The 14,775-nt window shown below is 41.8% G+C and overlaps 1 protein-coding gene across 2 annotated transcripts in view; it reads left to right on the forward strand.

Annotated features, from left to right (window-relative positions):
• Window positions 1-8,349: 8,349 nt before the first annotated feature.
• KCNIP4 (potassium voltage-gated channel interacting protein 4) overlaps window positions 8,350-14,775 on the forward strand; it is a 1,241,727-nt gene continuing 1,235,301 nt past the window's right edge. The window contains exon 1 of one of the 2 annotated variants that reach the window (XM_043438745.1): window positions 8,350-8,830. In XM_043438745.1, coding sequence (XP_043294680.1) covers window positions 8,770-8,830 — 61 coding nt within the window. In that variant the 5' untranslated portion in view covers window positions 8,350-8,769. The remainder of the gene's footprint in view (window positions 8,831-14,775) is intronic. The other variant, XM_043438750.1, reaches the window with a different exon arrangement.

The following is a 14,775-nucleotide window of genomic DNA, read 5'->3' on the forward strand; positions in this document are numbered from 1 at the left end:
TGCTCCCATGACCAGGTTAAGCCAGAATTTAGCCTTATTTGTATTGTGCAGGATCTTCCAATAGAATCTTGCCTTATTCTGCGTAGAGGAGCAGTGTAACTTCATGAATAGTAGCATGAGTTATGGAACCAGATTACCCAAGTCTGACTGCTGGCTTTAAACCCTTATATATGTGTGCTTTGATTTTCTCATCTGTAAAATGGGTATAATAAGAATATTATCTCATTGGTTTGTTGTGAGAATTAAGCTCATTAAATAATCTGAAATGTTTTGTAATTGTTCCCAGTATAGAACAAAATCCTAATAAATGCTATATATCATTAACACCATTCCAAATATTTTCCCTAGGCAATCTTTTCCACATACAGATGACTTTCATTTATAGATGTTTATCCAACCCAATCCCTTTCTGAAATTCAAGGCTCATTCCTGCCTCACAGTGGATATATTAATTTAAATGTAGTCCTGTAGACATCTAAAACTCAACACATGCAAATCAAAAGCCATCCTTTCCTTCCCTGAAATATCTTCAGTTTGTGACTTTGAAGTTCAGGTAATGGTACCATCATCCAAACAGCATCTAAACCCAAAACTGTGTCATCATGATGCCTTTGTCACATTTTCTTGGCCTCATGTCCTATCCTCTAAATATCTTTCCAGTGGGTCTTTTCCTCATCCACACTGGCCTCTATTCTAGTTCAGGCCTTTGTACTCTTTTGTCTGGTCACTGCGGATAATCTTGCAAATAATCTTCCTCCTTTCAGTGGGGCCCAGTCTAATCCTTTCTCTTCATGGCCGCCAGAGTGATGAATACAAAGTCAAAATCTAAACCTATTAATCTCTGGATTGAACCTTTCAGTGGGCTACCAATGTCTCTGATTAAAGTGAACCCACAGTTTGGTTTTAAGAAATTTACAATTCTGTCCAAGTTACCCGCTCCTGCCATGAGCTTAGATCTCAGTCCTCCAGCCCAGGGAACTATTTGTAGCCTTCTCTACCTTAACTTCCCCAACCTCTAGTACTTTGCATATGTGGTCTCCTTTACAAGGAATGTTCCTGTCCTTCCCTCCTCTTCATGTGACTATTTCATCCTTGTCCATTAGGATTTAAATTTGACACTAGTTCTTCTGGGAAAGCTCCTCTAATACCCAAGATTGAGTTAGGGGCTCTTCCCGAATCTTTGCACAGCACATGAGTCATGCTTGTGGGACACTTGCACTAAAGTGTAGTGGGTCCACTTATTGGCTCTCGAGTCAGACTGCTCAGTTTGAATCCTGGCTCTGTCACTGCTTGATAAGCTTGGAATAGTCATTTAGCCCCTCTGTGCCTCACTGAGATATGAATAGTACCTTCCTAGAGCCAATTGAGATGGTGGTCACGCATTCTTTGTCTCCCTGTACATAGCCTTTTGTCATATGACTTCATAATTTCCTCCATTAAAGGAGGTATATTCTTCTTTAACCCCTTGAATCCGGGCTAGCTTTGTGACTTGATATGGCCAATAGGACAGTGGCAAGTGTGTCCCAAGCAGAGACTTTAAAAAGAGTTGTGCAGTGGCACCTAAGCCCAGGAGCCCTGCAGTTGTTGCCAAGTGAGGACGTCCGGGCCAGTGTGCTGGTTGGAGAGGTGGACAGGGTCTAGTTATCCCCACAACTCCAGCCATCTGCATGACATGTGAGATGGTACATCACTGCTACCCACAGAGGCACTACCTAAGTGGGCAGACCACAGGCTTGTGAGGTAAATGAATGATTGTTATGTTAAGCCACTAAATTTTAGGGAGGTTTCTTTATATGGCAAAACTAACTGATATATACTCTTATGCAGTTGTGAGGATCAGATAAAATAACACTTGCCGGTGCACTTACCAAGTGCATTGTGGGTGCTTTTAACAGGTCATGCTTCTTACTGCAATTTATACTTATGTATGGATCCATTCTGATATTGTCAGCTTCTTGAAGGCAAGGAACTCTACCTTTTCTTCCGTCAGATCCTCCCTATGTAACACAGTGCCTGGCTTGATACTTGTTGAATGAATAAACATTTTTGAGATTTGGCTGACAAGCTGAGCACCTGCTTTAGATAAAGAAATCATGAGAGAGGATGAAATATGCCTAGTCACTTGTGCATTGTCAGTCTGACCCCTGTATACTATTTTATTGTACCAAACTTTGATTTACTAAGAATGTTGGAGTTGATCATATTAAATTTAATCTACCACCAACATTTCCCCAGTATAATCTTTTGCTGCTTATGCAGTTATGCTAATTTGCCCATTCAAGTATTCTTTTTCCTAGAAGGGGAAAAGATTGCTCCAATAATTTATGAATTTTGTTTTATTAAACTTTGGTAATATGAGAATGAATGGAGGAGAGTATTTTGATAGCTATTCTAATCACTGTGAATAAAATTTAGGCACTTGCCAAAAATCAGTAAAGGAAACAATATATAAATGACTTGTCATGTCCGATAACCTTATTCCTAAGAAGTCCAGTCACAGTACCATCTTATCTCTTTATCTCCCATCCTCCATTCTTGCTGTGCCTGAAATTCTCACTTACACCTTAGTCTGCCTCCATGATTAGAAATGTATCTTTCACTGCATTTCCACAAACACCCCAAATCTGGGAGTATTTGTTTTATCAGAATTCACCATCATAACATAGTTAGATTTTCATTCTTTGGTACCATTCATCCACATCACCCATCTAAAAGTTTCTGGGCTTCTGAAACCCTAATGGCATCAAGACTTTGAAGGTCCCAGCCTTCCTTGTCTTCTCCTTTGTCCATTTGTTGACAGGTTGTTAACGAACACCTGAGCTGGAGCATCAACTACTTCATCTACTTTGACAAGTATTACACAGCTCTTTCACTGTTCAATTCTGACAGCTTGTCAAACCTAGTTTTGAGTTATCCACACTCAGAACTGTGGCCATTTTTTTTTTACCTTAATCTGAATAATACAGATTCCTGTTCTCCTCAAAACATTTCTAATTTAAGAATTAGAAATTTAAGAAAGAATTTTAATTTTACTAATATATTTTAAAACAAAAAGATTGAGTGTATTTCCCCAAAGTGTTAATCTATTGAAAAATCTTCAACATATCAAGTTAAATTCCTTATCAGCAATATAATATAGTACTTTGAACCACACACACACATAAAGAAATGCATTTTTCTTCTTTTTAAGGACTTAATCTGATTCAGATATTTGAAGAAAATAATTGATTTGGAATGAAATTCAGCTTTAAGCTAATTGCAACTTTTGATTATGAAGACTACCCTAGAAACAGGTTCATTTAGTTACAGTGAAACCATTTTTGGACAGTTTCATTCAAACTGCTAATAGATAAACTAGTGGATACTCCCACAAGAAACTGTTTTTAGTCTAAAGGCAGTACAGTGAGCAATTAAAGAAAATACAAGGATAAAATGTATAAAGTGGTTTGGATTTATTGAACATGTCCCCCAGTTGGAACATACAATTCAAATCTAGAACTTAGAGAGATGGAATTTAGGTAAAATCTTTTCAGCATTAACTTCATTAAAGATATAAATTGTTACAGGGCTTCCAGGTTCAACTAAATTTCTATTCCGAAGCAAATCCCCTAATCACCTTTCCTGCCACATAGAGAATGTCATCAGTGAGTGAATTTCCTGAAGTTCACAAGTCAGGAGAAATGCAGCTAAGCAATATAATAACTTTACATTTATAATATGGATTTATCCTGAAGACAGAGTTGCAAAGCAAATCTGAATTTTGCTGCTTAGAGAATTGCAGTTCATTTGGCAGTGCTCCAGCTTATATAAACTTGGCAAAGCTTATAGCACCAAGTGTTGAAAGATGTCAGATGATGAGGTTTGTGTCCTGGCTGTCCCTTGTGCTCCTTGTGAAAATTCAAGTAAGTCACTTTCCATGGGCTCTCGCTTCTTCATCTGCAAAATGGGAATAATGGAATCTGACCTACCTTCCGAGTTGTAAAGACTACATCATCTACTGAATATAGAAATCTTACAGGAATGTCAGAATTCAGCCTGTCGCCCTAAAATGTTTACCTCATTTTTGTCTCATTGTGGCATATTCATGTTCCCTTTAATGTGAAGCTCTCAAAGTAGGTTATTTTCACCGATTATTATCATCATGAGAGAGATCAAGAATCACAAAGCAATTTGCAGGTGTAGTCAGATGATCAAGGTTGTAGGTATTTGCTGCTTGAAACCTAATGAGGCAATAAACAATTATATCCATCTGAGGAGGGACTGCCACAAAAATTAAAAAGGGTCATCTCACTTGGGGGGAGATGCGGTGAACTGGTTATGATTATAGCACCAGCTGCCTCTCATGCCCAGCGAGCTCTGGGTGCCTCCGAGGAGGCAGTAAACATAATGTTTTGATGAGCCATGCCTCGTTTTCATCAGCATACCTGGAACCACTTGATGATGTTGTTAAAATGAGGATACTTACTCAGTAGGTCTGGGATGGGGCTCCAGTTTCTGATTTCTGATAAGTTCCCAGATGCTGCAAGTGCCATGGTTACTTCCACTGTAGAGTAGCGATTTCTAAGTGTGGTCTTGGGGCGTGTATTAGTCTGCTTAGGCTGCCATAACAAAATTCCATAGACTTGTGCGGCTTGAGCAAAACAAATTTATTTTCTCACAGCTCTAGAGACTGGAGGTCCAAGCTCAAGGTTGGAGGAGGTTTTGTTTTCTGGGGGAGGCTCTCTTCCTGGCTTGCAGACAGTTGCTTTGACCTCACATGGCCTTTCCTCTGAGCTGTCTCTCTTTCTGCTTCTCTTTGCAAGGCCATCAGTTCTATCTTAAACTGTGGACTTCAGTTAATAATGATGTATCAGTATTATTGGTTAATTTGTAATAAATGTACTACACTAAAGCAAGGTGTTAATAACAGGGAAAACTGGGCAGGGGGAGAGGAGGTGTATGGAAACTATGTACTTTTTGCCCAACTTTTCTGTAAACTGAAAGCTGCTTTAAAGAAATAAAATTTAATGAAAAACTATTAGATTCCATGACCTTTACCCCAGACTCAGTGAATCCATCTTGGGGGCTGGAGCACAGGTGTTTTCAAACTAACCCTGTGGGTGATTCTCATGTATGCTGCAGTTCTAAAACCATCAGTAGAAACTGAAAGTGCTAGTTTTGCAATAGATAAATGGGGGTTTAAACTCAGCTGTACCTCTTTACAGCTGACTGCTCTAGGGCTACTCACCCTCTCTGAATCTGTCTCATTTTAAAATCAGGGTAAAAATAACTCTATAAAGTGGTTCTTCTGAGTATTAAGTGATATGCTGATGTAAAATTTTTAACCCAGAGCGTGCATAATAAGTGCTCACACTTAGTTATAGTCGTGTTGGGCTCTTTGCAAACCCCATCAACTGTAGCCCGCCAGGCTCCTCTGTCTATGGAATTTCCCAGGTAGGAATAGTGGAGTGGGTTGTCATTTCCTTCTTTAGGGGATCTTCCCAACCCAGGGATTGAACCTGTGTCTTCTGCATTGGCAGGAAGTCTTTACCACTGTACCACCTGGGAAGCCCATATAATAAGCACTCAATAAATCTTAAATATGAAGTTTTTCTATTATTGTTTAAATCCTGGTGAGCAAGAGAGAATTGTGCTGAAACATGAGGGGCTTTCAGAAAGACTAGACAACAAAAATAATAGGCAATAAAAGAACAGGACAATAATAAATGTAATCCTGGATGTTTCTACAACACTCCAAGGTTTATATATAGCTTTCACTTTCATTACCTGACTTGATCCTGACAATGACCTTGCAAAGCAGAAATTCTTCTTTTAACAGATGAGGAGCAGAAGCTTAGAAACAACCAGTGGCTGTCCGAAGGACACAAAACTAGGAAATGTCAGCTCTCAGAGTTTCTAAATCTTAGTCCAAGATAGTAGTCCAGGGTGGTAATTAAGTTTGAGTCAGACTGGTGGGTTCAAATCCCCAAAATACTGATTAATATTGGTGAAAAACTGGCAAACCAGTTCACCTGAGTTGTAATGTCTTCACTAGTTAAATAGGGATGACAAAAGCACTTACCTCTTAGTGTTTTATTTTTAAGGTTAAATAATGATGATATTTGAAGTTAAAGGCTGGCACATAGTTTACTGTGCACCCATTTTACTGTCTGAACCATTAAATATGGTTCCTTGAAGGGACAATATATATCCATGTTACACAACAAGTAAGCTAGAGTTAGTCCAACAATTTGTGAGAATCTTTGTGCTTATGTTTTGGGGGGCTGGGAGGCTGTGGGACTGGAATTGCTACAGCTTTTTAGCAGGAGCAGTGGGCTGGCACAACATATGTGGCCTATGAAGCTCTTCTCTATAAGTGTTGGGACATCTGAAGTACCATTAAGATGGTATAAGCAAGGCAGAGCACCCTAGCCCTTTAGTCCCAAATATCAGAAATGACAGTAGGGGTAGCACCAAAAAGACGATTTTTTCCCCTGTGATCTTTGGCAATGGCTAAGGGTCCGCATAAAGAGAAAGAATTCTGCATATAGAAGAAATTAATTCCATGGTATCCAAGATCCCAAATAAATATTTTGGAAACAATTTATTGCAGAGTTCCTCAGCACAGTGTCTTCTTAACCTGATTGTGTTGCCTTCTTACAGATTCTAGGGAGAAACAAAGATCAAAATAGATACTCAGTGGGTAAAAGTTGAGAAGTGGGTTGGCCCAACAAAGTATCTGTGTATTTTGCAGATGAAAGAGGAGTCGTATTAATACATTACTTCCTACACTGTGAGAGAAGGTTGGGCAGATTTGTCATGGAAATGACAGTGATGCTTTTTAAAAAATTCATCATAATAAGATGATAATGATACTAATAACTATCAGGATAGTGATAGTAGTGAGTGTCTTACTGAACTTTTGCTCTGTGCCAGGAACATTTCTAAATATTTCATAGATATCCCTTCATTTAATCTTTTTAACAGTTAATTGAGAGAGACAGACACCTTTATTTTCTACATTATAGAGATGAGAAAGCGAGGTTATTAGCCCTTGAATGCATACATTGTAAAAAGCTGGAACTGTGATTCTGATCCAGGCTCCTAGACCAAAATCAACACAGCTGTAGAAGTTAGCTGATAGAAAATGATGGAATTTAGAGCTGGACAGGTGTTAGTGATCATCTATGGAGTAAAAATTACGAGAGTGGTTTCTGGAAAGAGTTGCTGTAGAATTAGAGATTCCTGTGTGCCAGGCACTGCCGTAAGTCCTTTATTACATCTAGCAACTCCCTTTAATCCTCACAACAGACCAATAAAATATCTCATTGTTACAGCTGATGTAAATAATTTGCACCATGCCAGGTCTCAAAGTAAGTAGTAGCCTTGAACCCAGGTAATGATGATGTCAGTATCACTCCCCTTACTCATGAACTGAAAGGAAAATCAGAGGCATCACAAGAGATCAAGTGAGTCACTCGTGTGATCGGGGTGTGAAAAATATAAAGTGTCATTTGAAACATTCTTGGAGTAAGGGACTAGATTTCAGCTGGTGAAAGTCTCTAAGGGTGGGGTGGGGTGGGGTTTGAGCACAGAAAGTGCTGGTAGCTTTGCAGAAGACTAAGAAATGACTTCCACCCAAATCATAGTCCATTGAGAATGGGAAGGAATTTTATTTCGGTTAACTCAGGGAACTGGTCAGCTTGACCTTCCTTCTCAAAAGATGCTTCATGTACTTGACTCTTGGGGACACAGAAATCAGCATTTTAATTTTGATTTTCTCAAGTAGTAACCATGGCTACAAGTGGCTTATTGATTAGTTTTTCTCTTCCTGAACATCCCCTGCCTTGGTTTGCTTAAGAGGGTATACGACACCGGGTGATGAACGCCCACGGGGGAACTGAGCTCCCTTCCTGGAGAGCTGCCAGGGAGCCCTCAGATGAAACCTTCCCTGTGAATGCTCGTCTGAAACCCCTCCCCAGCCCCCTCCAATCTTTCTTTCCAAAGTGGCATTCTCATCTCGGCCTTGCCCGCCCGCGCACTTGGGCGTGAAGGGCCCGCCTTTCCCAACACCTAGCCAAGTCGCATGACTGGTTCGAACTTCAATCGGGAAGTTTCCCGTCTAGGAGTTCCAGGACTTTCTGGCGCTCTGCCCGGTTTTGGAGAAGGCATCTCCTTGCTCTTCCCTTCTGGTGTCCTTCGAACTCAGCCTAACTTTGGGCAGCAACCTCAAGTTTAGCCTTCGGAGTTTGAGCCCCTGGGGGATTTGGCAGACCTCTGTGCGAAGGCGTGGGGCCCTGGAGCCCCTCCGCAGAGCCGGCGCTGCGCGCGGCTAGAAGGGCTCTTGGAGGCACCGGGCAACTCTCGGAATCGCCTCCCGTCTCCTTAAGGTCTGGATGCTCTGTGGTCAGAGCCCCCAGGTCCGCACCACCCCAGTCCAGTGACTTGGCAGCAGGTGGCAGAGGCGGCGAAGGGAGGGGGCGCCTGGCTCTCGGGCTAGCGGTTAGCGGCTCGCGTTTCCAGCCTGTCGCCCCCGGTCCCCGCGCTACCCGCGCGCCCCCGCTGCCCAGCGCCGCGCCGCGCCGCGCCCCCGGCGCCCCCCGCCGGCCTCCGCCCGCACCTGCATCCGCTCCGCGCGCCTTGCCCGCCGCCGCCGCCGACTCTCTAGCTCCCAGCGCGGCGGACGCCCCCGGGCCGAGCAGCGAGGGCGCTCCGGTGCCAGACCCATCGCCAGACGCCTCTGGGCCGGTTGACTCCCGTGTCCCGCTCCTGCGCCCTGCGTCCCCAAAGATGAACGTGAGGAGGGTGGAAAGCATCTCGGCTCAGCTGGAGGAGGCGAGCTCCACAGGCGGTAGGATGCAATAAGCGTTGGAGCGGGCTCCCGCTTCCACTCTGCTTCCCTCACGAGCTGAGACGGGGACCCCTTCCTGGGCTGGGGACGCTTGTTGCCTTTGCTGCATGTGAGATAGTCACCTGGGCGGGACTGGGAAGGGGAGGTGGCAGCGGCGGGAATGGGGGTGCGGAGGAGAGGGGGTGCATGCAACGTACAGGTCGGGAAAGAGGAGGTGTTTGAAGTGTGTGTGAAACTCGCCAGTGTCAGGGTCCCCTGCGATCCTGTGCCTACTTTTGCCTTCTCTGAAAATTTCCCATGTTGTTTATGCATTTGCCAGATGACTTCAGACTGCACACTTCCTTCTCCCAACACCTGGGGATAAATGATCTGAAATAGTATTGATCCTCTCCCTCCACGGTGCCTTTATGCTCCCAAACATTTCTTCATTAAAACTCTATTTTTGTCCCCTGGTAATACACGGCGGAATGTTTCCCAGGTCAGATTCTTCAGCAGGACCGTATGTCTTGTTTTATTGCCAGCTTCAGTTTAGTGTGTTCAGAGAAAATGGTCCTCAGTGACACTTGGAGATAATTTATACACAGTATAGCCTTGGAAAGGTACCTGGCAGTCTGTGCAAGGAGCTTGGCTTTCAGAGTATCATGCATTCTGCGAAAGCAGGGACAGGTATCCATAGCAGAATATGGGACCAAAGCTCCCTTACCCCGCACCGCATCCCAGTAAAGCCTCCTGGGTGGAATCGGTTTGTTTTTAGGTGGCTTTACATGTGTACAAATTTTAGAGGAGTCGTAAATCGAATGGAGGTTATTGTGGGGAACCTGAGAGTGATCGAGAGTGGACCTTTCCCAGATTATATAAAATGAGGGGGTCACACGTGGCCACAGCATGGTTTGGATTTTCAGGATGAAAAAGTTGCACTTCAGGGCTGTAAAGTTGCAAGGAAAGATGCATGTCCACATTTTAGGTGTTTATACCCAGGGAAATGGAGTCACTTCAACTAGAGTCCATGCCCTAATTTATAGACAGTGAGATACGGATGTGTTCCCTTTCTTCCTTTCCCTCCAGTAGTTCAAGTTACTGTAACAGGGAGGACCCTAGTCTTTTTTGAATGTAAAGTTTTAGAGAAAATACTCTTGGTAGGCTGGAAAAAACCTGACTGTCACCTTTCGAGCCCCCAGTATGACTTATAATGATGTATAGTTCACGTTTCCCTCATGACAATAGCTGTCACTCATTGCAAACTAAGTATATCTAGGATATATCTTAGGACCAATACTCATACTCTTGAAGAGATTGAATTTTTCAGAATGAGAGTTGTAACTGTAGAGGGCTGCATAGTTGATTTCATAGGGCCTCTGTCTTTGCAGTTCCTTGGACTCAGTAGGGTAGGGAGCTGGCTGTTCTTTCGGGAACTTACTCATGCACAAGGCAACTGTAGGTACTCAGAGATAGAGATGGTTGTAGGAACAGAAGTCTGGGGAACTGGGTGGCTTGCATTGTTCAGCTCGTCAGCAATAGCAGCTTTTTGGCTGAGCCTAGTCTTTAATTGGCCAGATGGGGATTGAATCAGCTCGCCTTGTCTATTCACAGTACCATAGGTAGCCATAATCTCTACTTGTTGGATAAAATGAGAAAGACGAAATCACATCTGAGGAGTATGATGTATTAAAAAAGAAAAGACTTTCAGTACCATCTCTAGAATCAGCATGTGTTCATTGTTCATTTGGAGAATAGAAAGCTCCTGATTTATATCTTTCTCAGGTGAGACCAAAAAGGAAGCATTTTCTGGCTTGAATTGATCTGACATCTGTTTCTTGAATTGTATTCACATGTTTTTAGAGTTAACTGTTTAGAAGAAGGAAAAACTTTTAAAGTTAATTGTTAACTTTAGAAGAAGAAAAATGTTTGAAGCACCCTTTTTTTTTGTTGTTCTTAGTGTTTGAAGTTTAAATTGGAGAATAGTTCCCAGATATGTAGTTGTTTCGTAGGGTCACTGTCTTTGCATCAAAGGTCTTTGTATTTCCAGCAAACTTAAACTTTCATACTTTGATTTGGGCTCAAGTGTTGAGTCTTGACAAATCCTGGGACAAGAAAAGACTTTCATATTTAAAGGTTTCAACTCTAATTTCAGTTCCTTTTAATGGTTTCTTGACCAGAGACATATTAATGTCTTTTGTTACCTGGTTATTGACTGGAGTGTTTCTGTGTTCACTTACGCAACAAATCGCCAGCCACAGGCATTAGTTTCTGTATACAAAAATCCCCTGGTCAGTACTATGTTAAAACAGTAGCTCCTGACCTCTTATTTCCTTTAAAATAAATGAATATTTGCATTTTCTAACGTGACCATGGTGATTTTCTTTTGAATATATGTCTCCTGGATGAAGGTTTATAAAATGATTTAATCAGGGTTTAAATGACATTTAACTGGAGGATCAGACGGAGAGAAATGGATTGGGGTTAGAGGGAAATCAGGAATTGGAGAAGCGTGTGTGTGTGTTGTGTGTCTGTATTTTATGACCAGACTCTAGAGTCAGAAACATAGTTTATTGAGAAACATAGATTACATTAAAGTGCAAGTAGAGAGGGAAGTGTGGAAAGATGGGAGCAAGGTTGAGTGAGTTGCTAAAACTTTATGATACAATTACTCAACTCACTCCTTATGCCTTTTAACAAGTAATGTATTTACTGTGCTACCTGATTAACACCATTTCTAAGTCATGGTAGTTGACAATACTGTGGAGAATGGGAAGTGGATGCTTGTCAGTGGTCACGTATAAGTAGAGAAGGTTTCTTAGGAATCACAGTGCTCACTTCTATTCTCCCTCTCATCAGTTTTAAAACATTATACCAAAAGCTTGCCCAGAATATATTTTTCATGTCATTTGCTCCCCTGGTAAAAATCAAACAATCCTACTACTGGTGGAGAGACAGAGGGTGATGATTATTCAATAGTGTATTTGAAAGAGAATCAGAAGTAAGGTCAGAGAAAAAAACCCACAACATTATTCACTGGTGTCCTTAATGTGTTCCATCTAACACAGAGATGGCGAATGTTATGTGATGTAATCTGTAGCTCAACATGGGGAGGGAAATGGGTGTTTCAGTAGTTACAGGAGGTCATGGAGAGGATGTGGCCCAGACTAACGCACAAACTGGACCTGGGCAATCGGAGGCCCCTCGCCTGCCTCCCCTGACCTTGGGATATATGTTCTGCCTGCTATTTGCACAGCACAAGCCATTTTCAAGGACATAGCCTTGAGAGAGTAACTTAAGGACACCTGGGTGGTATTCATGACTGTCAAAGTGTTAGTCGTTCAGTTGTGTCTGACTCTTTGTAACCCCATGGACTGTAGCCTGCCAGGCTCTTCTGTCCATAGAATTCTATAGTATTTATGACTAAACCTCATTAAACCCTCTATATAAACCTTTAAGAATCTGGCAGGCAGGTGTGGAGATCTACTCATCTTGCTTCACTCAAGACAAGCCTTCTTATTTAAGGTCCTTTGTTTGTTAAACCTGCCACTGACCAGTCTGGAGCAGTCCTCCTCCTCTTTCTTGGTCTCTCCTTACCCTCCGTGTGTGGGACTCAGCTTCACATTTCACCTGGGACGCGCTCAAGTTTGTCAACCAACAACAGTACAGTGAAAAATGCTCTTTGTTTTTGTATTGTTAGGTGGATGTTATCATGGCCTCAGCTTAAGTTGGGAGTTTATTAAAGATAAACCCAAATTAGTAATTCTACAAGGGTAGTAGTGAAAAGTCTATTCTCAACCCAGGAAAAGCTTTTTATGGCACAAGGCGTTATTCTGTCTTCTTTGTGTTGTTGAATGTAAGAAGGTTCTAAGCAAGTCATGTGGCGAAGTGTTAAAATTCAACAACCCTCTTCCGCTTGCTCCACATTCTCCCCCCCCCCCCCCCGCCTGGGTGATGCTTATGCCAAGTTTCATAAAATAAGGCTATAGATAGTTTGGAAATTAATGATTCATGCAGTATAAAACATGTATGCAAAATTTCCATGGAATCGTAGACTGGATAGTAGTTGAATCTTTTGATGATCTATTTCTTGGCTTGAAGTGCATGGTCCTTCTTAGTCTTTTTTCATCCTTTTATTTGTTTTTCTTGTCTTCACTGGTGTTCTAGAAGATGTGGATAGTATTGCTTTTCAATATTTCATTGCAGAGTGTGCTTGCTTAATAGCCTCCTTTCTTAGGAACTTTCAAGCAGATTAAAGTGTGTGTGTGAGAGAGAGGTGAAGGGACAGAGGGAAAATAAGTTTTTAATTTGTTCAGTGGGCTTTACGGAAACAGGGGTCTCAAAGCCGATGCACTGGGACAACCCAGAGGGACGGGATGGGGAGGGACGTGGGAGGGGGTTTTGGGATGGGGGACACATGTACACCCGTGACTGATTCATGTCAATGTATAGCAGAAACCACCACAATATTGTAAAGCAATTCACCTCCAATTAAAATAAATTAAAAATATTTTAAAGTTATATAACTTGATCTGTCACTATAGGTTTATTCACCATTGGGCATTAAATCACCTCCTTCTTTTTCAAAACTGTTCATTTGGCTAAAGGTCCTCCTGTTCTTTTCTCCATTCACGTTTTTCTGAACTCACTGCCGTGCTTCAGGCTGTTTATCTGCACTCCTTAGAAGACTGTGAACCCTGGGAGCAGGGCTGTTGTGTTGTTGGCAGCATCTGGCATCCAGCCTGACATACAGTATTTGCTCAATAACATATTTGTTGAATGAATGAATTCCCCTCGTATTTTGTGACATCACGTTAGTCTGTCTCTTCCTACTTCTCTCAGATCTCATTTTCTGACCTTTATTTCTTCCTTTACCCATTCTGTACAACTTTGCACACAGTTCTGTGTTCATTCTCTTATTTCTCTCTGATCGAACTGTGGCTTTGACACATTTTATCTGGATGCAGAAGACTTGTTAGTCTGTAACTCTGGCCCGATCCCTTTCCACATTACCAGATGGACATTTGCATGCCCTGTTGGTCAGACCCATTAACAAGTTTTACCAGCACCTCGAAGTCAATGCGTCAGAAAATACATATGCTTTCTTCTAAGAACAATTTGTCATCCAAATTTTCATGATGGTGACATCATTTTTTGAGGCACGCAGTTAAAAAGTAAAGCAAAAGTGATTCTTTCTCTATGGTCCTTCCCACTTTATTTTCTCTTTCTATGTGGAATCAGTCTTATTGATTCTCTTGTAGCCTTTATGTCCAGCTCTTCCTCCAGCTCCCATTGCTTTGCTTAAAGCTATATTCTTATTTCCCAGACCATCATGGTTGTCTTCTGTTTGCACTATGTGCTACTCCTCACACACAACCAAATACATTTATTAAAACCTGATTTGAGTCAGATCATTCTCTTGTGCATAACCTTGCCATTACTTATAGCACTAAAAATACCATCTTCTTAGCTTGATAGTCAGGGCTTCCACAATATGGTGACAGTCCTCTATCCCAACATTTCTTTCCATGACTCTTTTAAGGCTACACCTTGACCTGCTAAACTGAATTGTTCCCTAGTCCCCACACATATCTCATATTCTACCTACTGCTTAGGATGAACTTTGTACCCCAGCTTGACCCACTTGAACATTCAATGTTGAATGTTCAACATTGAATACATCCTCTGAGACATTCATCTTGAATGCAGGGTCTTTCTCAGTGAAGCCTTAGTGATTTCCCCTGACCCCCTCCCCAAAGAATTATGCTTTAAATTTTCATCAGTCATTCTCCTTTGACTTACATCTGAATGACAAAGAAGAATAAACTACGTATATTTCTTTGGTGTGCAGTCTTGTTATAAAACCTTGGTGCTGAGGACTGTACATGAGTTGCTAATTTTCATACCCCTGCTAATGACTGGCACAGTGCTTCACAAAATAGTAGGTGCTTCAAACATTGTTATGGAAT

Source organism: Cervus canadensis, chromosome 19 (assembly GCF_019320065.1).
Source record: "Cervus canadensis isolate Bull #8, Minnesota chromosome 19, ASM1932006v1, whole genome shotgun sequence".
Taxonomy (NCBI): Eukaryota; Metazoa; Chordata; class Mammalia; order Artiodactyla; family Cervidae; genus Cervus; species Cervus canadensis.